Source organism: Protopterus annectens, chromosome 1.part1, assembly GCF_019279795.1.
Source record: "Protopterus annectens isolate FY-2018-M chromosome 1.part1, PAN1.0, whole genome shotgun sequence".
NCBI classification, from domain to species: Eukaryota; Metazoa; Chordata; order Ceratodontiformes; family Protopteridae; genus Protopterus; species Protopterus annectens.
The window spans coordinates 391,011,834-391,036,835 of NC_056726.1; the positions used below are offsets into that span (position 1 = coordinate 391,011,834).

At 44.1% G+C, this 25,002-nt stretch overlaps 1 protein-coding gene across 1 annotated transcript in view; it reads right to left on the reverse strand.

Moving 5' to 3' along the window:
- MRTFA (myocardin related transcription factor A) overlaps positions 1–25,002 on the reverse strand; it is a 2,407,897-nt gene that overhangs the window by 1,996,154 nt on the left and 386,741 nt on the right. Inside the window, exon 3 of the mRNA XM_044075412.1 lies at positions 2,227–2,452. Within this exon, the coding sequence (XP_043931347.1) occupies positions 2,227–2,380 (154 nt within the window). The 5' untranslated portion in view covers positions 2,381–2,452. The remainder of the gene's footprint in view (positions 1–2,226; positions 2,453–25,002) is intronic.

Genomic DNA, 25,002 nt, shown 5'->3' on the forward strand with positions numbered 1-25,002 from the left:
CATTGCAGATCCATTACAATTATTGTATTTATAACATTAAAAGCTCAGTGGTATATACTTAAATATCTGTAGCCTCTATGTTTCTGACAAGAAATGTTTTGAATGTGGTGCTCCTATGTGCTGCCCATTTAAACCAGCTATGTGAGCACTTAAGACACTCTGTCAGGCAGTGGTCTTTTATAACTCTTCACCATGAAGTACAGGCTAACACAGAAGGCCTCTGGCTAATGAAGTTCGCAGATGACTGCAAACTAGGAGCCATAGTCAAGTCCCCAAATGATGTGGACATCATACAGAAGGGCCTCACTGAGACAGATGCCTGGTGTCAGAGCCATGGCCTCAAGCTCAATGCCAAAAAGTGCAGTGTCATCCCCTTTGGTAAAAACTCTGTACCCATGAACTACCACATAGGCAGCAATCTACTTAACACCGAATGTGTGATAAGAGACCTTGGGACCCAGGTGGACAGTAGTCTCTCCTTTGACAGTCACATTGCCACAGTAGTCAGGAAGTCCTTCTATGTGGCACACCTCATCATAAAAGGGTTCTCATCCAAGAAAAAAAAAGAGGTCACTGTTCCCCTCTACTCGTCACTCAGACCCATTATAGAGTGCAACGCCCCTTTTGGAATGTACCTCACAAGACATCTGCAGCAGCTGGAAAGGCCACAGAAGTACCTCACAAAGAGGATTACTGGCCTCAAACAAATGCCCTATACTGACCTCCTCAAAAAACTCCAGCTTTACTCAGTAGCATATCGCCTACTCCAAGGTGATCTCTGCCTAACATATAAAGCTATGTCAAACCCAGAGCTGTTGGACATGCTACACCTAAAGAAATCCCAATCCCTCCGAGCTACACTCTCTAGGGATCTAAACCTTGTCACCACAATAAACAGGACATGCTGGAGGGATAGATTCCTGTCCCAGAGACTTCCTATACTCTGGAACAAGCTACCCATCTATGTCAAGCACAGTTCTTCATTAACACTCTTCAAGAAAAATCTTGATGAGTGGATGGGAAATAGGAAATACACCCCGGGGATCACTTCTGTCTCTCTGCTGGACAGTGGAAAAGGAAAATAACTTTCTTGGGTGGCGTAAGCTATGGAACCTTGCTAGCTAGTCTTACACAGGCCCTTGGGCCGATAGCTTAGTACCTACCTATGTACATAAAATTTAAAGCCAGTTCATATGGGCTACTTTAATAAAGCACTACATTACAATTACTTCATACTTCAGTCAGCTACTTTCACAACCACAGCCAAGCCAACTCAGTGGTGCATATGGATAAAGCTCTGTCTTTCAGATGATCCAGGAATGTACACTGATCTGGGTAAGGGATAATCCAAGCTGGAGTGTGTGGAACTGTGTAGTCAAGCTAGCTTGCCCATGCTTGTGAGGGAGACACTCTGACCACATGCACTGTTAATGTACAAAGCCACAAGCATCCACCAGCTGTGCTTCACACACAGTAAAAATTAGGACTCATGCAGGAGCACACAAGTCATTAGTTTGGCACTGCAAGATCCAATGGCCGTCAGGCCACATATGGATTCCTGATGGAATCAAGCAGGGGAAAAGGCCTGGCGGTGACTGGATGACTACCTCCTACAAATGGTTCAAATGGCATGGTGGTATAATGGGAAAGCTGACAAAAATTATATCCAGGTACTTTAAATTTAAAGCTAAACATACATTTGCTAGGTTTTCCGATCTATATGCCAAGGACAGCTATATTTTTTTCCTTATATCTTTTTAAGGCAAGGAAGCACAAATATGCAAAGTCTCTGAAATGCAAAGTGCTAGTACAAGCCAAATAAGTACTGAATTTTCTTGCTCATCTCAAAAGTCAGACATTCATGCAATATCCATGAACTGCAATCAAAATGCTACATAATGATAATGAAGAATTACTAAAAGTACTCATTTAAGATTCTAAAATTCCAGGAATTTTTTAAAATCTTTTTTATTCCATTTGCTCCTTTTGACATCATAAAGTTTTACATCATAAAGTTTTCATTAAAATGCGTTACAAAACCAACTGCAAAAACAGTACAGTAACATATAAAAAACAGAAAACAGGAAGAGGTTTGCTTCTGGAACTCAGTTTATGCACTTTAACATACCTTGTTATTAAAATTTTACATTTTGAAAAATATAACATACATTTTTTAAGAGATCAGTAACTTGTCAAAACTGTTGTGTCAAATTTATAAGCACTCACCATTTTTTCTTTCACTCAGTGTCGGCAGATTCATATCCGGCTGCAAACTAAGTTCTTGGAGCTCACTGGTCACAGCTTCACTCTGCGGGCTTGGTGCAGAAAGTGATATAACCACAAATTCATCTTCCATCTCGCCAACCCCTCTTCTGTCCATGCCATTGCTGGAGACAGAAGGGGGTAGGCACGTTGCACTGAGAAAATCCACTTTGGCTTTTGCAATGGCAATCTTAAAAAAAAAACAAGAGGGGAATAATCAGTCCACAACACTTTAATTGGATCTCTTAAAAAAACAAACTAAAATGAACAATGCAGACTATGCAAGACAGCTACTGAAGTGTGCACTCAAATTCTGATATACTGAACAGGCTATACAATGTGCAGTTTACGAACAGAAATTAACATTATGTACTTACAACAGCAATAAAGAACAGGTCCATCTTCTTTAATAGGACAACTAATCTTCAAATGTATAAATGTAACTACTGTTTGTGTAAAAATGTAAATAGAGATGTAACTACTCAGGGTTTAACTGGAACTTAGTATAATGTAATGTAAGCAAATGGGGCTTTTCTCCTCGGACCTCTGCTAAAAATGTGTATCACCTAGTTGGACTTTCCAGGTAAACAAAGACAAATAAATAATACCAGCAGGCATAAGGAATGCTCAGCATGCTAAGTTTTCCGAAACTGCTGAACACGCTCCCCCTTTTCCAGGGTGACACCCTTGTGAAAAGTCTGTCTAGATCTTTTGTATGACATGCAAAGGACATCAAAAGATGAGAATAAAGATAAAGGGAAACTCAACCAGCTATACCAGAGTCAGGGGAAGGTTATGGTAAGAGGAAGTTTACCCTCTATAACAGGACAGCATGACAAGCAAGGCCTCTGGGGTAGATGTCACCCTAAGAACACTCCCCAAATAACAGTGGCCCCAAAGGAATATCCAGATCGGAAGTGCTGAGAGTAGACCAAGTAGTTACTGCACATTACCCAGAACTAACAAATATAAACAGTGTGCATATAGAGAAACTTGGAATAAGCCCTAGGTACTGTAGTGAGAGGCCTGTTACATTCATTATGTAGTGCGTCATCTGGCTATGGACTGCACAGAGATTTTTAACCACAGTTTCTCTTAGAAAATGGAATAAATAAGTGGACGTCATTGTGGGCAGCCTTTGGTCTTTCAATACAACACATCGGCAGTAGTGTATGTCCTTAGAATGGAGGAGAAACTCTCTAGTTCCAATATTCATGAGGAATGTGGGGGGGTGGGTACATGAATTGACAGGTTAAGACAGTCTGTGTGTGTCAACTTTAGACATGAAAGGACTTGGATTAGTGACTGACACCATCTTTATGAATTACAGGGTAAGGAAGCTTGACAAGATACTGCATGCAGCATAAAATTTCTTCTAGTAGATGACATGCACCTGCCACCAGAAACACTTTTCCAAAAGTACTATTTCAATTAAACAAAAGCCACACGTTGCACCAGAGATCCAAAGAAAAATGTTCACTTTATGAAGGCTTTGCATACCTTTAGCAATACCAAGGAAGATAAGTATAATCCTGCAAGAAAACCAGAAACAGCAAGATATTTCTGCAGTTACCGCCTACTAACGTCTCTAGGCATCAGACATTACTTGCTCATATTTGCATTAATAATTCCAAAACCATGCTACATACAAGATATCAGAAGATTTAATCAAAGCATGCATGATGGCAAACTCAACTGTATTGATATTTGACCTTTAATGCAGCTAAACCAATACTGAATATTTCTACACTATTTGTATTGTAATAAATTTCATATTTCTCTAAATATCTTAACATTCAGGTAGCAGACAGAAAGTACAGTTTTGTACCTACCATAAATGTAGATGTTCGAGTGTTCACCCTGCTGCAGTCATCACACTTGGGTTATCCTGTCGTCAGGCGGTCCCGCACTCGGCCGGAATTCCAAAGTCTTGGTCCGGCGTCGGTTGCTGTCACCTCTTCCCTGACGTCAGTGCGCCAGGGGTATATATAATGCAACTGACGCAATTTTCTTCAGTTTTCTTGCCCCAAATGTCAGGTGCCCCCAAAAAGGTGGTCAGTAATTAGTACCAATAGGAGTAAAGTACAGTTTTGTACCTACCATAAATGTAGATGTCCGAACTGGATAGCATCTGCAGTCATAACAACTGGGTTGTCCTGTCGTCAGGCAGCCCTTCAGTCGGCCGGATTCCAAAGTCCGGGTCCGGCTTCGGCTGATGTCGCACTTCACCCGACGTCATCTCTGTTGGTCTTCGGGTATAAAGGCATCAGCCGACGCCATTTTCCTCAGTGTTTCTTGCCCCAGATGCCAGTAGCCCTCTTGAAGGCTAAAATTTGGATAGATGCCAATGTTTCCAAATAGAGGTAAACACAAAAATAAGCATGTATGTACATATATACAAACAAATACACCATAAAAGACTCCCCTCCACCAGCTAGCTATTAGGAGGGTAAACACCCTAGGAGTACCACAGAGGGGAAGGAGGGAGGGTAATCCTGACTGCAGATGCTATCCAGTTCGGACATCTACATTTATGGTAGGTACAAAACTGTACTATGTCCTTCATGGATGCATCTGCAGTCATAACAACTGGGTAGAATACCATAGCCAACTAGGGAGGAGGATAAAAGTAGATTATGGTGTGTTTAGGATCCCTTGCAGTACAGCAGTGGCAAACCCTGCTCGGGATCTGGAATATAGAGGCAAATTATAATGCTTGGCAAATGTATGCACGGAGGTCCAAGTAGCCGCCTCAATAATGTCTTTGGTTGCCACTCCTCGTAAGAAGGCTGTGGTAGTGGCTGTTGCCCTTGTAGAATGAAGTCTTATGTTCTGTGGAATTGGTTTTCCATGGAAGGAGTAACAGAATCGTATGCAATTTCCTATCCATTTGGAGATTGTCTGTTTGGAAATAGCTTTTCCTTCCCTTCCTGTTGCATAGGCTACAAAAGTTGGTCAGTCTTTCTGCTACTTTTTGTTCTGTCCAAGTAGTAGCGTAGCTGTCTATGTACATCCAAGGTATGCAGTATTCTTTCCCTCTGTTTTGTGGGTTGGGAAAGAAGGTAGGTAGGTGGATTGCCTGGTTTAAAGACACTCTGGATACCACCTTAGGCATAAATGTAGGATTAGTCCTCATGGACACTCTATCTTGGTGGAAGATTAGGAAGGGTTGCACTGCCATTAAGGCCTGTAGTTCTGAAACCCTCCTTGCTGAAGTAATTGCCAGTAGGAAAGCAGTTTTCCATGACAGGTGTTGTAGGTCTGCTGTTGCTGCTGGTTCAAAGGGTGATAGTGTCAACTTTTCTAGCACAAAGTTTAAGTCCCAAGCTGGTAATGGTGGTTTCCTTGGAGGTTTTACATTCTTGATTCCTCTGAGGAACTGCCTGAGCAAAGGGTGCGAAAAAACAGGTGGATCAAAGCTGTATTCTGCTGAAATAGCTGATGCATGTATCTTGATGGAGGAGTAGGACAGGCCTAAATGAAGAAGTTCGGCCAGATACTCCAGAATGTTAGGCATATCTATGTTTGACACATCTTTTCCTCTTTCAGTACTCCAAATGACAAACCTTTTCCATTTTCCAGCATAGTTCCTTCTTGTTGAAGGTCTGCGTGCTTCAAGAATAATGTCTTTAACTCTTTGGGAAAGTTCTGGATTAGCTGCTGCTATGTGATGTTCCATGCAGTCAGTTGCAACGTTTCTAGGTTTGGATGTATGATGCTGTAGTTGTTCTGAGTTAACATCAAAGGCATCAGGGGTATTGGCCACATATTGTTCCGAGACATGCTCCTCAGCAGTGGGTACTAGTGTTGTCTTGGCCAGTTTGGAGCTATCAGGATTATCCTTGGACGTTCTTCCTTGATTTTTAGTAGTACTTTGTGTATCAAGGGAAGAGGTGGGAATGCATATGCTGTTAGGCCTTTCCAGCTGAAGGAGAGCGAATCCACTTTCCATGCTAGTGGGTGGAATGTCCTTGTGCAGAATTTCTTGCGCTGGTGATTGAGAAGTGATGCGAATAGATCTATCTGAGGCATTCCCCATTTCTTTGAGATGGTCTTGAAGATGTCCGGGTGCAGCTTCCATTCGTGGGCATCCGATGTGGTTCTGCTTAATATGTCTGCTAGAGTATTTTCTTTTCCCGGTACAAATATTGCCTGTAACTGGATGTTGTAGCTGAGTGCCAGGGTCCACAGCTCCAAAGTCATTCTGCATAGGGGGTATGAATGAGTGCCTCCCTGTTTGTTGATGTACCACATGACTGTGGTGTTGTCTGTCCTTATCATCAACTGGCCCTCTGAGAAATGGTCTGAACTTTTGGATTGCCAGTTTTACTGCCAGCATTTCTTTTAGGTTGATGTGCAGGTGAAGTTGATCCTGTGTCCACAATCCTTGCACGCATTTGTCCAGCATGTGGGCCCCCCATCCTAGGTCTGAAGCGTCTGTTGTGATGGTCTGGCTTGCTTGACATCTGCGAAAGGGTAGGCCTGGGTTTGACTGGCATGCCTGAGCCCACCATAGGAACTCCTGTTTTAAGCATGGAATTAGTGGGATTTCTGTTTCTAGGCTGTGTCTGTGTTGGGACCATAAATTCTTTAGGTACCACTGTAGTTTTCTCATATGTAGTCTGGCAAATGGGACCAAGATTATGCATGATGCCATGAAGCCCAAGGCCTGCAGTACTTTTCTTGCTGTTAACTTGTTCAGTTCTGTTAGCGCCAAGAAGTAAAGAGGGAGTTCTTTTTGTTTTTCTGTAGTTAGGAATGCCATTTGTTTTACTGTGTCCAATTCCGCGCCCAAGAATGTCCTTGTTTGGGATGGTATCAGCCTTGACTTTTGTAAATTGACTGTGTATCCCAGTGCTTGTAGCAAGTAAATGACCCTTTGTAAATCTGTTGTCAGCTTGCTTTTGTTGTCCCCTTGTAGCAGGCAGTCGTCCAGGTATGGGTAAATTTGAATTCCCTGTAGTCTGCAATGGGCGATTACTGATGCCAGGCATTTTGTGAATACTCTGGGCAGTAGATAAGCCAAAGGGCAATGCTGAGAATTGATAGTGCTCTGATCCTGCAAGAAATCTGAGGTATCTTCTGCAGATTGGTCGAATGGGGACATGCAGGTATGCCTCCTTGAGATCTAGAGTTACCAGCCAACACTCCTTGCCCAGCATGGGAAGAAGTTGCTGTAGGGTCAGCATTTTGAATTTTGGGACAATGATGTATGTATTTAAGGTGGACAGGTCGAGAATTGGTCTCCAACTTTTTTCCTTTCTTGGAACTAGGAATAGTCTGGAGTAGAACCCCTTTCCTTGCTCTGCTGTTGGCACTCTTTCCACAGCTCTCATGTTTGCTAACTCCATTATCTGTTGTAGAGCCTCTGTTTCTTGATTTGGAGGTAGATTTGGCATTCCTCTTTTGACTGGTAAAGTGTGGAAGTGGAACCGGTAACCTTGATCTATGGTTTGTAAAATCCACTTGTCTTTTGTTATATAGTGCCAGTTCTTTGAAAATAAGGTTAACTTTCCGCCTAGAGGAGCTGCTATTTGTTCCCTGGTAGGCGGATTTAGGGTTAAGTCACTGTGGTTGTGTTGATGTAGTGGCAGTGGTTGTGTCTGTGCCTCTGTTGTTACCTTGCCACTGTCGTCCTCTGTAGGCACCTCCTCTGGATTGGTTTCTGCCTCTGGAACATCTATTCCTGCCCCTTTGAGATCTTGTGGAGTCAGGAAAGGACCAATTTTTGGCAGGCCAGTTCCTGCTAAACCTTGGGGGTTGAACCTGCAAGAAATCTTTAACCGTTTGAACAGATTTTGCCTTTTCTTCCATTTTCTTCATAACCTGCTGGGCAGGTGTACCAAACAAACTTGTCTTATCCATAGGAGCATCTAGCAACTTAGCTTTAACATGATCCGGTAAAGCTTGCTCCTTTAGCCATGCATGCCTTCTTATCACTGTGCCAGTCATGGCTGATCTAAATGAAGCCTCCAGTGCATCATAGCCACATTTTAAGGAATGGTTACTAACCTGTTGTATGTTATTTACCATTTCTAATACATATTTCTTATCAAGAGATTCATCAGTGGTTAGCTTTTTAGTTAACTGATCAAGCATAAACTCTTGGTATTGTATCATGTGAAACTGACAGTTTAAAGCTCTAGCTGAGAGAGTAGCTGAAGTGTAGACCTTTTTACCCCATCTGTCTAATGACCTTGCTTCCCTTTCAGAAGGAATAGGGTTTTTAGCTATGGTCGCGGCTACTGTCTTGGGACCCTGGGATATAGTTTCGGGGTCTGCAAGTGGGGCCTTGTAAAGGTGGTGATGAGTATCTGGCACCCTGTAAAATCTGTCTGGTTTGGCAGGGGCTGGGGTAAAGAATCTGGAGCGGAGCAGACATCATTGAAAGCATCATCCACCACAGAGAGAACAGGAGGTATAGCTAAGGGCCTGTGCTGTGGAAGGTGCAGAAAGGTCCTCAGTCTTTTTCTGGAGTCTGAAAAATCCTGTTGCTGCCATTGGAACTGCTCGCATGGCATGTAAGGTTTCCCCAAAGGAGAATTCTTCTGGTGGGGAAGCAGCTGGAATGGATTCTTCAGCATCAGAATCTTCAAAATTGGAGAAAGGAGCCTCTGGCTGGTCAGTTATGTCTGATTCATCGGCAGAATCATCAGAGGACACTGGCTCAGGGGGCTCTGCCCTAGGTCTCTTCTCTGGGGCTGAGAGGCCCTGTCTGGGTGAGATTGAGATCCTCTAATTAATGAAATTAAATCTTCTGCCAGAGTAAGCATTTGAGAACTAGAAGAGGGCCTGGTTGTAGGGGGTTTAACAGGCACTGTTTTAGTAGTCTTGGCTGCTTTAGCCCTGGCGAAGGCCTTAATGGACATGGCTGCTGGAGGCCTAGCAGCACCACGTGCTGGGGTAGAGACATCCAAGGGAATGGTGTCTGATAAGTCAGTGGCAACCACCGTAGTGGATAAAATTTCTGAGGCCGATTCAAGAGTGGTAGCAGGGGCCTCAGTTGTAGAGATAGATTCAGCTGTACTTCGATCAGTTTTCTCGGTTTCGGCCGAAACCGAGACACTCGCAGTTTGCTTAATCATGGTTTCGGCCGAAACCGCGGACCGCGAGTGTCGGTCTTTATCTTTGCGTTTTTTGGCAGATTGGGTAGTCGGAGGATCCGACGGCATAATGTACGCAAAATCAGAACCGAAAAACTGTTCTGCAAACTCCGACCGACGCCTAAGCGTTCGTCGGTTGAAAGAAGCACAGGCCGAACAGGCTGCTACGTCATGGGCTGGGCCTAAACAAGGCAGACAATAAGAGTGGAAATCTTTATGAGGTATTTGTTTCCCACAGGTTAAACAATTATTAACTTTTCTGACATCGGCTGAGGCAAGAAAGAGTCCCCAACGGGGTACTTAGCTTTAGAAGTCTTGGTAGTATTCGGTAGAAGTAATCTCTGGATCCGACCGACCGGCACTTGCGAACAGCTTCTGCTTGCGCCACGCGCAAGAAAGACTGAGGAAAATGGCGTCGGCTGATGCCTTTATACCCGAAGACCAACAGAGATGACGTCGGGTGAAGTGCGACATCAGCCGAAGCCGGACCCGGACTTTGGAATCCAGCCGACTGAAGGGCTGCCTGACGACAGGACAACCCAGTTGTTATGACTGCAGATGCATCCATGAAGGACATCCACAGCACAAACACAAAATCCCTTCAGCTATAAGCAAATACATCAGTAAGGCATAGAAGAGATTTAGCCAGTAGATCAGAGGGGATGGAGGGGGGGTAACCTGGACTGCAGCAGGGTGAACACTCAAACATCTACATTTATGGTAGGTACAAAACTGTACTATGTTCATCGTGTTACCCAGCTGCAGTCATCACACTTGGGTTGAATCCCAAAGCTAAGGTAGGGGGGAGGTATCATAGAGGGTTAGTGGAGGCTATAAGGCCCTGCAGAACTGCAGTGGCAAAGCCCGCCCTGGACTTTGAGTAAAGAGGTAAGTGATGGTGTTTGGTAAAGGTGTGTACTGAACTCCAAGTTGCAGCTTCTAAAATTTCCTTGGTTGGAACCCCCCTGAGAAAGGCTGTAGAGGTAGCTGTTGCCCTGATAGAGTGGGATCTAATGGAAGCAGGAACTGGTTTCCCATGATGGGTATAGCAGAAACGTATGCAATGGCCTATCCATTTAGAAATGGTTTGCTTTGATATAGCCTTCCCTTGAGAAACTGTAGCATAGGATACAAAGAGCTGGTCAGATTTTCTGAAAGCCTTAGTTTTGTCCAAATAGTAACGAAGCTGCCTGTGAATGTCCAAGGAATGCAGGAGTCTCTCATCTTTGTTCTGTGGATTGGGGAAGAAGGTGGGTAAGTGGATGGTTTGATTTAAAGCTACACTGGAAACCACCTTAGGCATAAAGGAAGGATTAGTTCGTAGAGAAACTCTGTCTTGATGAAAAATGAGGAAAGGTTCCACTGCCATTACTGCCTGTAGCTCTGAGACTCTTCTAGCTGAAGTTATTGCTAGAAGCAGGGCAGTCTTCCATGATAGGAACTGTAGATCTGCAGAGAAAGCTGGTTCAAAGGGAGGTAGCGTTAGTTTTTCCAGAACAAAATTGAGGTCCCATGTTGGTGTAGGAGCTCTCCTGGGTGGTCTAATGTTTTTTTCCCCTCTGAGGAACTGCCTTAGAAGAGGATGTGAAAATAACGGTGGATCCGTGTTGTAGTGAGCTGAAATAGCCGAAGCATGGATTTTAATTGAGGAAAAGGAAAGTCCTTTGTGCAACATCTCAGTTAAATACTGTAGAATGTGAGGCATGTGAGGCTGAATTGTGTCTTGGCCTTCAGCTTGGTTCCAGGCACAAAACCTTTTCTATTTGTCCGAATAAGCCTTCCTGGTGCTTGGCCTCCTGGCTTCCAGAATAACATCCAGAACTGCTTGTGGAAGAGGTGCTGGTTGGATGTTTAGATGATTTGCCATGCAGCCAGATTTAAAGTTTTGAGCTGGCTGTGAAGAATCTGATTGTTTTGTTGTGTGAGCAAATGGGGGATTTGAGGCAATATCCATGGTGGGCTGTGGGCCATATCTTTCAATAGCGGATACCAGTGCTGGCATGGCCAGTCTGGGGCTATGAGAATCAGTCGTGGTCTCTCCTTTTTGACTTTCAAAAGAACCTTTGTGAGGAGAGGCAATGGACGGAAGGCATATACTGCCAGGTTTTTCCAACTGAAAGAGAGAGTCCATTTTCCAAGCTTGATGGTGAAATGTCCTTGTACAAAATTTTGTCAGTTGACAGTTTTGAGGACTGGCAAACAGGTCTATGTCTGGAAGACCCCATTTTTGAGTTATCATTGCAAATATTTGGGGATCTAGTTTCCACTCGTGGGGATCCTTGATGTTTCTGCTGAGGTCGTCTGCCAATGTGTTCTTCTGTCCTGGCAGGAACTGAGCTTGTAGCTAGACTTGGTAGGCCAGAGCTGTGCTCCATAAGTTCATTGCTTGCCTGCATAAAGGGTAAGAATGTGTACCCCCTTGTTTGTTTATGTACCACATTACTGTGGTGTTGTCCGTCTTTATTGCAAGTTGTCCTGGATGTAATAAATCCTTGAAGGCTGTCAGAGCTTTCTGTATAGCTAGCATCTCTTTTTGATTTATGTGCAGATTTCATTGATCTGCAGTCCATAGGCCTTGAATGCATTGTCCTGCCATGTGTGCCCCCCAGGCGTAGTCTGAAGCATCTGTTGTGATAGTCTGCCTGGCTGGGGACAAGGTGAAAGGCTGACCCTTGTTGAGGTGACATGCCTGTGACCACCATAGAAATTCCTGTTGTAGGCAGGGAATGAGAGATATTGTGTCCAAGCTGTGGCTGTGTTGAGACCATACGCTTTTTAGGTACCACTGTAATTTCCTCATATGCAGCTTTGCAAATGGTATTATTAGTATGCAAGATGCCATGAAGCCCAAAGCCTGCAGAATTTTTCTTGCAGTTAATTGGGTCTTTGTTGCCATTGTCTTGAAATATTGAGTCAGTTGTAGTTGCTTGTCTGGCGTAAGATAAGCCTTCTGGGCTGTTGTATCCAAGCTGGCACCCAGGAATGTCATTTTTTGTGAGGGTACTAGTTTTGACTTCTTTTCATTTATTGTGTACCCCAGGCAGTTTAGTAGATGCTTTACAAAGGCCAGATGATGTAAGAGAATGTCTTTGCTTTCTGCTTGGATGAGGCAGTCGTCCAGGTATGGATATATTTGAATTCCTCTTTGTCTGCAGTATGCAATTACTGGTGCCAGGCATTTTTTGAAAACTCTGGGCGCAGTAGATAAGCCAAAGGGCAGTGCAGAGAATTGGTAATGGGTTGAACCTGCAATGAAACGGAGGTATCTTCTGCAACTTTGTCAGATAGGGACATGCAGGTATGCCTCCTTGAGGTCCAACATTACTAGCCATGCTTCCTTGCCCAACATGGGAAGTAGCTGCTGTAGGGTTAGCATCTTGAATTTGGGTACTTGTAAGTAAGTGTTTAGAATTGAAAGGTCCAGAATTGGTCTCCAGGCATTGTCCTTTCTGGACACCAGAAAGAGTCTTGAATAAAATCCATGGCCTTGCTCTCGAGTAGGTACCAGTTGAATGGCTCTCATGTCCATGAGAGCTGTAATTTGTTTTTGTGCCTCTGCCCATTGATTTTGTGGCAGGTTTGGCATTCCTCTTTTCATTGGCAAGGTGTGAAAGTGGAATCTGTATCCTCGTAAAATTATGTCTAGGACCCATTTGTCCTTTGTGACAATGTGCCAATTGTCTGCAAAAAGTGCGAGTTTTCCCCCTAAGGGGGCTGCCAAGAGAGTATTGCTTGGCCACATGAGGTGCAAGTCATTGAGTTTGCCTTCTGGTGGTTTGAGACCTGTCTTCTCCTCCCTTCTGTGTTGTAGAGCCCCATTGGCGAGGTTTATACTGGGCTTGTGGTTGTCCTCTGCCTCTTGGGCGTCTGTATTTACCCCTCTGTGGTCTGTCAGTGGCTGGAAAGGACCAATTTTTTTGTTGGCCAGTTTCTGCTGAAGCGAGGGGGTTGTACTTGTAGGAAATCTTTGACTGTCTGCATAGATTTTGCCTTGTCTTCCATTTTCTTTGAAACTTCTTCTGCTTTAACTCCAAAAAGAACATCTTGCTGTAAGGGAGCATCTAGTAGTTTTGCTTTAACATGATCAGGCAGAGTTTGTTCATTTAACCAAGCATGCCTACGTATAACAGACCCAGTGACAGCTGCTCTGCAGGAGGCCTCCAAAGAATCAAACCCACATTGTAAGGTATGTTTGCCCACCTGCTCAGTGGCGTGCAACAGATCCTGTACTTCTTTCAATTCAGATTGTTGAGGGAGAGAGATTATTCTTTGCTTTAACTGAGAGATTAGAAATTGCTGATACTTAAGCATGTGAAATTGACAATTCAGTGCCCTCATAGCTAGTGTGGCTGAGGTGTAAACCTTTTTCCCCCACCTGTCTAGTGCTCTGGAATCCTTCTCAGAAGGTACTGGGTTTTTAGCCATAGAAGCCTTAGCCCCCTTGGGACCCTGTGAGATAGTCTCTGGGTCAACTACAGGGCTTTTGTAAAGAAACTTGTGGGAATCAGGCACTCTATAGTATCTGCCAGGCTTAGCCACAGCAGGAGGTAGAGAGTCTGGGTTGAAACTGGATTCTAAATAGACATCATCCACAATGTCCAAAACTGGTGGGATGGCAAGAGGTCTGTGTTGGGGGAGTAAAAGAAACTCTCTGAGCCTTTTCTTTGAATCAGAGTAGTCCTGACCTTCCCAGTGAAAATGTTCCCTCATAGTGCGTAAAGTTTCCCCAAAGGAGTAGTCTTCAGGAGGAGAAGCTGAGGGAATAGAGTCCTCAGCATCAGAATCTTCATAAGGAGAGAATGAGTAGTCTTGGTCCTCAGAGGAGTCTGAAGAAATGGACATTTGCTCAGAGGATGCATAATCTTCCTCTTGTCTAGGCCTTTTGTCAGAAGGGGGCTGGGAACCCCTGATTAAAGAAATCAAATCTTCAGCCATTTTGAGCATCTGTTTCTTAGGCATGGGGCCTTGAACAGGAGACTGAAGTGCAGTCCTTTTAGATTTAGAAGGAGTCTTCGACTTAGAAAACGTTTTAATGGTGAGGGTCGTTGGTCTGAAAACGCCTTCAGAAACCGATGGCATTTCTGTAGTACCGACGTCTTTTGTAGCAAAGTCGTCGGAAGGGCCTGAAGTAAAAGGCTGCGTCGGCCTGGTACATTCTGTCAAAATTTCCGCAGCGGTCTCGGGTTCCAGATCTGCGGTAGTCAGGGGCTGCATCGGAGCCTCACTGAGGACCGGAGACCGGATCGGCCGAGGCCTCGGAATCTGGCTTAGGCCTGGGCTGTCTTGTCCTTATCCCTGCATTTTTTGTGCACGCCGGTAATCTGTTGCTCTGACGGCATGGTGTAGTTAAATTTCCTACCGAAGTAGTGTTGTGCAAAATCAAAGCGTCTTTTAATAGTACGCTTATTAAACCTAGCACAAAACCGACAAGAAGTGACGTCGTGGTCTGGGCCTAGGCAAGGTATGCAATAAGAATGAAAATCCTTATGAGGTATTTGCTTCCCACAAGAAATACAATTGTTAACTTTTTCTGACATCGGTCTGAGGCAAGAAAAGTTTCCCCAACGGGGTACTTAACTTTATAGAAGACTTCGGTCTGAAATTCGAATTCGAAAATCTCAGGAGTCAGCCGACCGGCACTTGCGAACTGCTTCTGCTTTGGGCACCGTGCGGCAAGAAAGACTGAAGAAAATGGTGTCGGTTGCATTATATATACCCCTGGCGCACTGACGTCAGGGAAGAGGCGACAGCAACCGACGCCGGACCAAGACTTTGGAATTCCGGCTGACTGCGGGACCGCCTGACGACAGGATAACCCAAGTGTGATGACTGCAGCAGGGTAACACGATGAACATCTGCATAGCTTCATATGAAAGCTCACAGATGTATGAAGAGACAACCCTGCTGGAAGTATGTGTCTTGCTTGAATGGTTACGGAGATATCATAAGCGGTTTATAAAAACATTACAAAATTGTTTATTTCCTTTATTCTGGCTTATAAAATCCAGTTTAAAGCATCAAACTGAATGAATGCCACTAATGCAAAGATTAATTTATCCAGTGGACTCTTCAATTTCAGTAGTGTCAGCTGGAAGACCCCGTGGATCAGACCATCTGACTATACAAGGACTGTTAAAAGCCTCAGTGGTGTTGGCTATATCTGACAAACTTGAAAAGGGGGATGTCCTTTTACCCCTCCCTAAAATCACAGTAATTATGGATGTGTCTACCTTGTGTGTGGAGGGATTGTTAAGGCATAACAGGAGGCCTTTCTATCCATCAACTTACTGGAAATGAAGGCAGTTTTCCCCATACCACAGGCCTTTCAAGTCTGTATTCCCCAGGGTGTAGTTTCCATACACTCTAAACATGTCAGCAGTGTAGTATATCAACAAACAACGAAGAATCAGACCCTACCTCGAACTGCTGGGAAGCCATGAGGTTTTGCAAACCAACAGTCAACTTACAGTGCTTTTTAATAATAAACGCACATTCTCAGTAAGGTTAACTCTCTCTAATGGACAGGCTCAGCATATGCCTTCTGATGTGACATGATTAGTAGTACAGTCTTGACAACAGTGCTGATGATTTTCTGTTGTAGGGGGAGGAATTGCTACAAACTGTTAGCTTCTAAGACCAACTCAAAATGCAGTTACTTGTTTTGTTTCATTCACTCCCAGAAACAGCCCCTTAAGGGCTACTTTGTTTTCCCTCCCATTCAAGTACAATTACTTCTTTCTAGGACATCACTTGATAAAGAAGCATTTGCTTCTAGATCCTCACTCAGGCTTCCTCTCCCATCTGGCAAGCCTTACCCAGACCTGCATTCTCTTAAATTAACCTTGGGACACCCCTGCACTGGCCCAGTAATCAAGAAGCCTCAATCCTCACCACTGGCAACAGTGGAGAATGTACACACTGGGAGCATGACAAGTACACACAAAGTAAAGTGCAATTTCCCTTAAGAGCACACAGAGACGACAGTCAGTCTGGGGCTGGTTTCTCCCTCTTTCTCCAGATCCCCAATAAGACTCCCCCCTGGTACAGCTATAGGGTTGAGATCTCAGCTGAGTGGTCAAGCCAAAACCTCCAGCACCCTCTCTGTCCAACCAGTGCTTCATGTCCTTGCCCAAGTAGCTCACACACACACACTCTCTGGGATTTGATTTATATACGCACGCACACACACACACACACACACACACACACACACACACACACACACACACACACACACACACACACACACACACCTGGGGAAGGCTGGCACAGGTTTACTAGCTATGCCCCCTTCTGCCTAGAGTACAAGGTAGTTTTCACTGCCTCCAGCCAACTCTTATCAGCTACTTTAAGTCCCTTAACAGAGGGTGTCCAATCCTGCTGTGTAATGTTACTATTAATCCAAATGGTAGCTCTGACCAAGCACCAGGCTATTAGCAGGGGCCTGTGCAGTGTCACCAAATAAGTATGCAAGTACTCCAAGAAGTTAAATATCTCTAAACAGACCAGCCACAACTGAACAGTTTAAATATATTTAACAATAAATAATAAAAGTAAAAGACAATACTCAGTGAATAGAGTTACTTCAGAGTTCAAAATCAGAGGAAATATTTAAAACAACATTGCAGGACAGTCTCAAACAAAGAAGACACCTAAGCTATACTTTACTATATTCCTGTTTGAATCTAAAAAATTTACTATGCCCTAAAGACTTACTTACAAAACAACATGCAGGCAGAAGCAATGAGTGAATGTTTCCTGGTCAAAAACAAAACACAAACTGCACACACTCTCTCTCTCTGAGAAAGTTCTTAAATTAATATCAAATAATACTGCTGGGTTAGCTTGGATGACATCACTTTTTGTCACCTGACTTGAGATCCCAAGCTAAACCCCCAATGTCAGAACTAACAGAATTTAGCATATCCCTGTGAAAAGTACACATCTCTCAGATATTTGCAGATGCCGGAAGTCATAAAACAACAAAACACTTCTACATCTAAAAAGTACAGTTTTGTACCTACCATAAATGTAGATGTTCGAGTGTTTACACTGCTGCAGTCATTACACTTGGGTTATCCTGCCGTCAGGCGGTTCCCCAGTCGGCCTGAGTTCCAAAGTCCCGGTCCGGCGTTGGTTGCTGTCGCCTCCTCCCTGACGTCAGTGCGACAGGGGTATACAAGATGCAGCCGACGCCATTTTCTTCACTTTTTCTTGCCCCAAATGTCAGGTGCCTCTAAATATGTAGGCAATTCCATCATCATCATCATCATCATCTTCTTTTGGCTGTTCCCGTCAGGGGTCACCACAGCGGATCATCTGTTTCCATTTCTTCCTGTCCTCTGCATCATGCTCTTTCACACCAACCGCCTGCATGTCCTCTCTCACCACATCCATAAACCTCATCTTAGGCCTTCCTCTTTTCCTCTTACCTGGCAGCTCCATCCTTAGCATCCTTTTCCCAATATACCCAGCATCCCTCCTCAGCATGTCCAAACCAACGCAATCTCGCCTCTCTTGCTTCGTCTCCAAACTGTCCAACCTGAGCTGACGCTCTAATATACTGATTCCTAATCCTGTCCATCCTAGTCACACCCAGTGCAAATCTTAACATCTTTAACTCTGCCACATCCAGCTCTGACTCCTGCCTTTTCGACAATGCTACCGTCTCCAACCCATATAACATAGCTGGGCTCACTACCCTCTTGCAGACCTTCCCTTTCACTCTTATTAGTACCCGTTTGTCACAAATCACTCCTGACACTCTTCTCTACCCATTCCACCCTGCCTGTACTCTCTTCTTCACCTCTCTTCCACACTCACCATTACTCTGAACTGTTGATCCAAAGTACTTAAACTCATCCACCTTTACCAACTCTACTCCCTGCATCCTCACCATTCCTCTACCCTCCATCTCATTTACACACATATATTCTGTTTTAGCCCTGCTGATCTTCATTCCTCTCCTCTCTAAAGCATATCTCCACCTCTCCAGGGTCTCTTCAACCTGGTCCCTACTCCACTGCATATCACAATGTCATCTGCAAACATCATAGTCCATGGGGCCTCCTGTCTAATCTCATCTGTCAACCTGTCCATCACTACTGCAAATAAGAAAGGGCTCAGAGCTGATCCTTGATGTAAACCCACTTCCACCTTAAACGTATCTGTCACTCCCACCGCAGTCCTCACCAATGTCACACTACCCTTGTACATATCCTGTACCACTCTTACATACTTCTCTGCCACTCCCGACTTCCTCATACAATACCACAACTCCTCTCTAGGGACTCTGTCATATGCTTTCTCTAAGTCCACAAAGACACAATGCAACTCCTTCTGACCTTCTCTGTATTTCTCCAACAACACTCAGAGCAAATATTGCATCTGTAGTGCTCTTTCCTGGCATGAAACCATACTGCTGATCACTAATCATCACCTCCCTTCTTAACCTAGCTTCCACTACTCTTTCCCATAACTTCAAAATATGTAGGCAATTCCAATTGCTAATAAAACATGCATAAGAAAAGCAAAAAAGAACTTACAGCTACCAGCAAATACTCCCCATAGGTAGTAAGGGTAGAAGACATAGGTACGTGCCAGCCAGTAAGAGGGGAAGGAGGGAGGGTAACCTGGACTGCAGCAGTGTATACACTCGAACATCTACATTTATGGTAGGCACAAAACTGTACTACGTTCATCGTGTTACACTGCTGCAGTCATTACACTTGGGTAGAATCCCAAAGCTGAGGAAGGGTGGCTGGTCCTATAAGGCATTAGGGATGGCTATAAGGCCCTGCAGCACTGCAGTGGTGAAGCCAGCTCTGGATTTAGAGTATAGAGGCAGATGGTAATGCTTGGTAAAGGTGTGTACAGAACTCCAAGTTGCTGCTTCCAAAATATCCTTGGTAGGTACTCCCCTGAGGTAAGCAGTTGAAGTGGCTGTTGCCCTGGTGGAGTGAGATCTAATGCTGCTAGGTACAGGTTTTCCATGGTATATGTAGCAGAAACATATACAATGTCCTATCCATTTTGAAATAGTCTGTTTTGAATTGGCTTTTCCTTGTGCTCCTGCAGCATATGCTGCCAATAATTGCTCAGATTTTCTGAAAACTTTGGTTTTGTCCAAGTAGAAGCATAACTGCCTGTGAATGTCCAAAGAGTGCAGTAGTCTCTCCCCTTTATTCTGTGGTTTAGGATAAAAAGTTGGCAGTTGAATAGTTTGGTTTAGAGCCACACTGGATTCCACCTTTGGCATAAAAGTAGGGTTAGTTCGTAAAGACACACTGTCCTGGTGGAAAACGAGGAAAGGTTCCACTGCCATTAGTGCCTGTAATTTTGAAACTCTTCGTGTTGATGTTATTGCCTGGAGCAGAGCAGTTTTCCAAGAAATATATTTTAATTCTGCTGTGTTGGCTGGCTCAAAAGGAGGTAAAGTTAGCTTCTCCAAAACAAAGTTGAGGTCCCAAGTTGGAGTAGGTGCTCTACGGGGCGGTCTTATGCTTTTAGCCCCTCTGAGGTACTGTTTTAACAGAGGATTAGAGAAAATTGGTGGATCTGTGTTGTAATGAGCAGAGATGGCAGAGGCGTGGATCTTGATGGATGAGAAGGAGAGTCCTTTGTCCAGCATCTCAGTTAAGTATTGTAGTATCTGAGGAATGTTTGGGACAAGAGGGTCAAGGCTGTGAGCTTGGTTCCAGGCACAGAATCTCTTCCATTTATCCGAATAGGATTTCCTGGTACTAGGCCTTCTGGCCTCCCGAATGACATCCATAACAGCTTTGGAGAGAGGCATTGCTTGCTTGACTAAGGAATCTTCCATGCAGCTATGTTTAAGGTCTTTAGCTGGCTGTGTAGTATTTGTCTCTTGTGCTGAGTCGGCAGATGTGGGATTTGAGGCAAAATCCAGGGTGGTTCTTGTGCTAAGCTCCTTAAGATTGGGTACCAGTGCTGGCGTGGCCAGTCTGGTGCAATCAGGACCATCTTTGGCTCTTCCTGCCTGGCTTTTAAGAGTACCTTTGGCAGGAGTGGTAGTGGTGGGAAAGCGTATACTTGTAGGTTCTCCCAGCTGAATGAGAGGGTATCCACTTTCCATGCTTGTGGATGGTAACTCCTTGTGCAGAATTTTTGTAGCTGGCAGTTTATTGGGGGATGCAAACAGATCTATGTCCGGGCTCCACCATTTCTGTGTTATCATTCTGAATATTTGTGGATTCAACTCCCATTCGTGGGGATCCATGATGTTTCTGCTTAAGTCGTCTGCCAGTGTGTTTTTCTCTCCTGGCAGGAATTGCGCTTGCAGATGAACTTGAAGGTTTATAGCTGTGTTCCATAAAGTCATAGCTTGTCTGCATAGGGGGTAAGAGTGAATGCCCCCTTGCTTGTTTATGTACCACATAACTGTGGTGTTGTCTGTCTTTAGTAGTAGTTGTCCTGGATGCAGCAGGTCCTTGAAAGCTATAAGCGCATTTTGTACAGCTAGCATCTCTTTTTGATTGATGTGAAGATGCCTTTGTTCTGCTGGCCACGTACCCTGAATACATTTGCCTGCTATGTGTGCGCCCCCAGGCGTAATCCGATGCATCTATTGTCAGTGTTTGCCTGGCTGTGGGTTGTGTAAAAGGCTGTCCCTTGTTGAGGTGACAAGCTTGAGCCCACCATTGAAACTCCTGTTGAAGGCAAGGTATTAGTGGTATAACTGTTTCCAAACTTTGACAGTGTTGAGACCATACATTCTTTAGGTAACATTGTAGTTTCCTCATATGCAGTCTGGCATATGGAATTAGTAGTATGCAGGATGCCATGTAACCCAAGGCCTGCAATTTTTCTTGCAGGGAGTTGGGTCTTTGTTGCCATCAATTGAAAGTATTGAGTCAGTTGTCCTGGTTTGTCTGGCGTGAGATAAGCCATCTGGGCCATTGTGTTCAAGCTGGCACCCAGGAATATAATCTCTTGTGAGGGCACTAGTTTTGATTTCTTTTTGTTTACTGTGTACCCCAGGCAACTTAATAACTTTTTTACAAACGCCAGATGCTTTAGAAGAATGTCCTTGCTCTCTGCTTGAATCAGGCAGTCGTCCAGGTACGGATAAATCTGAATTCCTTTCTGTCTGCAAAATGCAATTACTGGTGCCAGGCACTTTGTGAAGACCCTGGGCACAGTAGATAAGCCAAAGGGCAGTGCAGAGAATTGGTAGCGCATTGAACCAGCTATGAATCTGAGGTATCTTCTGCAGTTTTGTCTGATAGGGACATGCAGGTATGCCTCTTTGAGGTCCAAAGTCACGAGCCAAGCTTTCTTGCCCAGCATGGGTTGAAGCTGCTGTAATGTCAACATTTTGAATTTTGGAACATCCAGGTAAGTGTTTAGAGATGAAAGATCCAGAATGGGCCTCCAGGCTTTGTCCTTTCTGGGTACCAGAAGGAGTCTTGAGTAAAATCCTTGTCCTTGCTCCTGTGATGGTACCTTTTGAATAGCTCTCATATCCATGAGTGCTGTAATTTGTTTTTGAGCCTCTGCCCATTGATTTGGTGGCAGATTTGGCATTCCTTTTAACCTTGGCAGAGTGTGAAAGTGGAACCTGTAACCTTGAAATACAATGTTGAGACCCCATTTGTCTTTGGTGATCATTTGCCAATTGTGGTAGAAGAGTGCCAGTTTTCCTCCCAAGGGGGCTGCCAAGAAGGATTTGTTTGGCAGCTGTTGTGGGAAGTCATTGGAGCTGCTTTTTATATGGTTTGGGCCTGTCTTCACCTTCTTTCTGGCCTGATGCAACCCATTGTCGAGGCCTGTAAGGACCTTGTGTTTGACCTCTACCTCTTGGACGTCTGTATCTTCCCCTTTGAGGTCTGTCTGTAATTGGAAAGGACCAATTCTTAGTTGGCCAGTTTCTGCTAACTCTAGGAGGCTGAACCTGTAAGAAATCCTTCATCGTTTGCATAGATTTTGCCGTATCCTCCATTTTCTTTAATACCTCTTCTGCCTTAACTCCAAATAACACATCCTGCTGCAAAGGTACATCCAATAATTTTGCTTTAACATGATCTGGTAACGTATGTTCTTTTAACCAAGCATGTCTTCTAATGACAGAGCCTGTAACTGCTGCTCTGCAGGAGGCCTCTAGAGAAACAAAACCACATTGCAAAGTATGCTTTCCCACTTGCTCAGCTGCATGCAATAAATCCTGCATTTCTTTAAAATTAGGAGGATCTGATTCTGGAAGCATTTTTTGTTTTAACTGAGACAGTAAAAACTGCTGATATTTTAGCATGTGAAACTGGCAATTTAAGGCTCTCATTGCTAAAGTTGTAGACGTATATACTTTCTTTCTCCATCTGTCTAATGCTCTGGAATATCTGTCAGAGGGAACTGGATTCTTGGCTGATGAGGCCTTAACTCCTTTGGGTCCCTGAGAAATAGTTTCAGGGTCAGCTACAGGGCTTTTATACAGAAATTTATGTGAGTCAAGGACTCTGTAGTATCTGTTAGGTTTAACAGGGGCTGGAGTTTAGGAATCAGGATTTAAGCTGGATTCAGTATACACATCATCCACAATATCTAACACTAGCAGAATAGCAAGGGGTCTGTGTTGAGGTAATAAAAGGAAGTCTCTGATCCTTTCTTGGATTCTGAGTAATCCTGGCCTTCCCAGTGGAAATGCTCCCTCATGGTATGTAGGGTTTCCCCAAAGGAGTAGTCCTCAGGCAGTGAGGCTGATGGAATAGATTCCTCAGCATCAGAATCCTCATAAGGGGGTAAAGAGTATCCTAGGTCTGAGGATGAATGAGAAGAGATGGACACCTGGTCGGATGAGTCATAGTCTGCATCATGTCTAGGCCTTTTATCAGGAGGGGGATGGGACCCCCTGATCAGAGTGATTAGGTCTTCGGCCATTTTGAGCATTTGTTTCTTAGGCATGGAGGCCTGTCCTGGAGAATGCTGTATTTGTTTGTTTGACTTTAAAGGAGGCTTAGACTTAGCTGAGGGTTTAATGCTTAACTGAGTAGGTCTGAAGACACCCTCTGAAGCTGTGGGTTGCTCAACTACTCTGGATCCCTCTGAAAGGTTAGTCTCGGTAGGCTGAAGAGCTTGTGCGTCCGAAGGCCCAGCCATCTCCACATGGGAGTCAGAAGCAGCTTGTGGTTCTACAGAAGCGGTCATCAGGGGCTGCGAAGGCACCTCACTGAAAACCGGAGAACCGGTGACTGGCCTAGAAGAGGCTTCGTCAGTTTTGGGCCTCGGATGCATATCCTTGTCTTTGCGCTTTTTGTGTATTCCGGTCGTCGGAAGTTCCGACGGCATGGTATAATTGAATTTTCTATCAAAATAATGTCGGGCAAAATCAAACCGACGTTTAATAGTACGCTTGTTAAACCTAGCACAAAACCGACAACGAGGGACGTCGTGGTCAGGGCCTAGGCATGGGATACAATAGGAATGGAAATCCTTATGAGGTATTTGCTTCCCACAAGAAATACAGTTATTAACTTTTACTGACATCGGTCTGAGGCAAGAAAAAGTTTTCCCAACGGGGTACTTAGCTTTGCAGAAGACTTTGGTTCTGGATTCGGAATGAAAATCTCAGGGAGATGGCCGACCGGCTCTTGCGAACTGCTTTTGATTCGGGCACCGTGCGGCAAGAAAGATGGAAGAAAATGGCGTCGGCTGCATCTTGTATACCCCTGTCACACTGAAGTCAGGAAGGAGGCGACAGCAACAGACGCCGGACCGGGACTTTGGAACTCAGGCTGACTGGAGAACTGCCTGACAGCAGGACAACCCAAGTGTAATGACTGCAGCAGTTTAACACGATGAACATCCTAGTAATTACTTCTTTCAAGACAGTACAAAAAACCTCCAGCTCTAGACATTGTGTCTGCTACTGCACTGAAATTGAGAGAGAGCATCTTCTGTTCATGGCGCAGCAATTATAAGAAAATTTAATTTCAACTATTTTCTCTGAAATGCTCAAGTTAACCTCCTGTTCCAGTTTCCATTAAACATATACATCTAAACAGTCATAATAGTGCAGGTACATTTTTGTTGTACTCCAATAGGGCATGCTGTGGTTACATTTTAGCTCAGTACCTTATACACACTTCTGTATAAATCATATCAATATTCACAAATGACATAGAATATATCAACAAGATTCCCGATAGCTGGTCTGGCAGTGTGACAAACCTCATGGTTCCTCCATTCTCTTAATGGCTAGAGACCCTACCTACCCCTTCTACCGTGGTCCATAAAATAACAAATGTTGGAAAAATAGAAAATCTATCTAGCTTAATTCAGGTGAACTGAAAACTACAAAAATTAGAACCTGAGGTGAAATGGCTGGCTGGTTAAATATGGTGTTTCTCAAAAAGATCTGTTTTTAAAAAAATAAGGTTTAGGAGAGACTGTGTGCAGAGTAAACCTGTGATTTTCTGCTGTACTACAGAAATGTGAAGGAACAAATTGCATTAATTTTAAATAAGCAATTATAAAGATGATTCATAGCAGGATTTTTTTTAACTGAAAGGGCACATCATCTCTCTACTCCAAACCTGGCCATAAGAAAGTTGTCAAGAGCTCTATTACTAAAATGCAATCCCACTAGTAGAAAGACTTGCTCCTGACAAAAACTGTGGCAGAA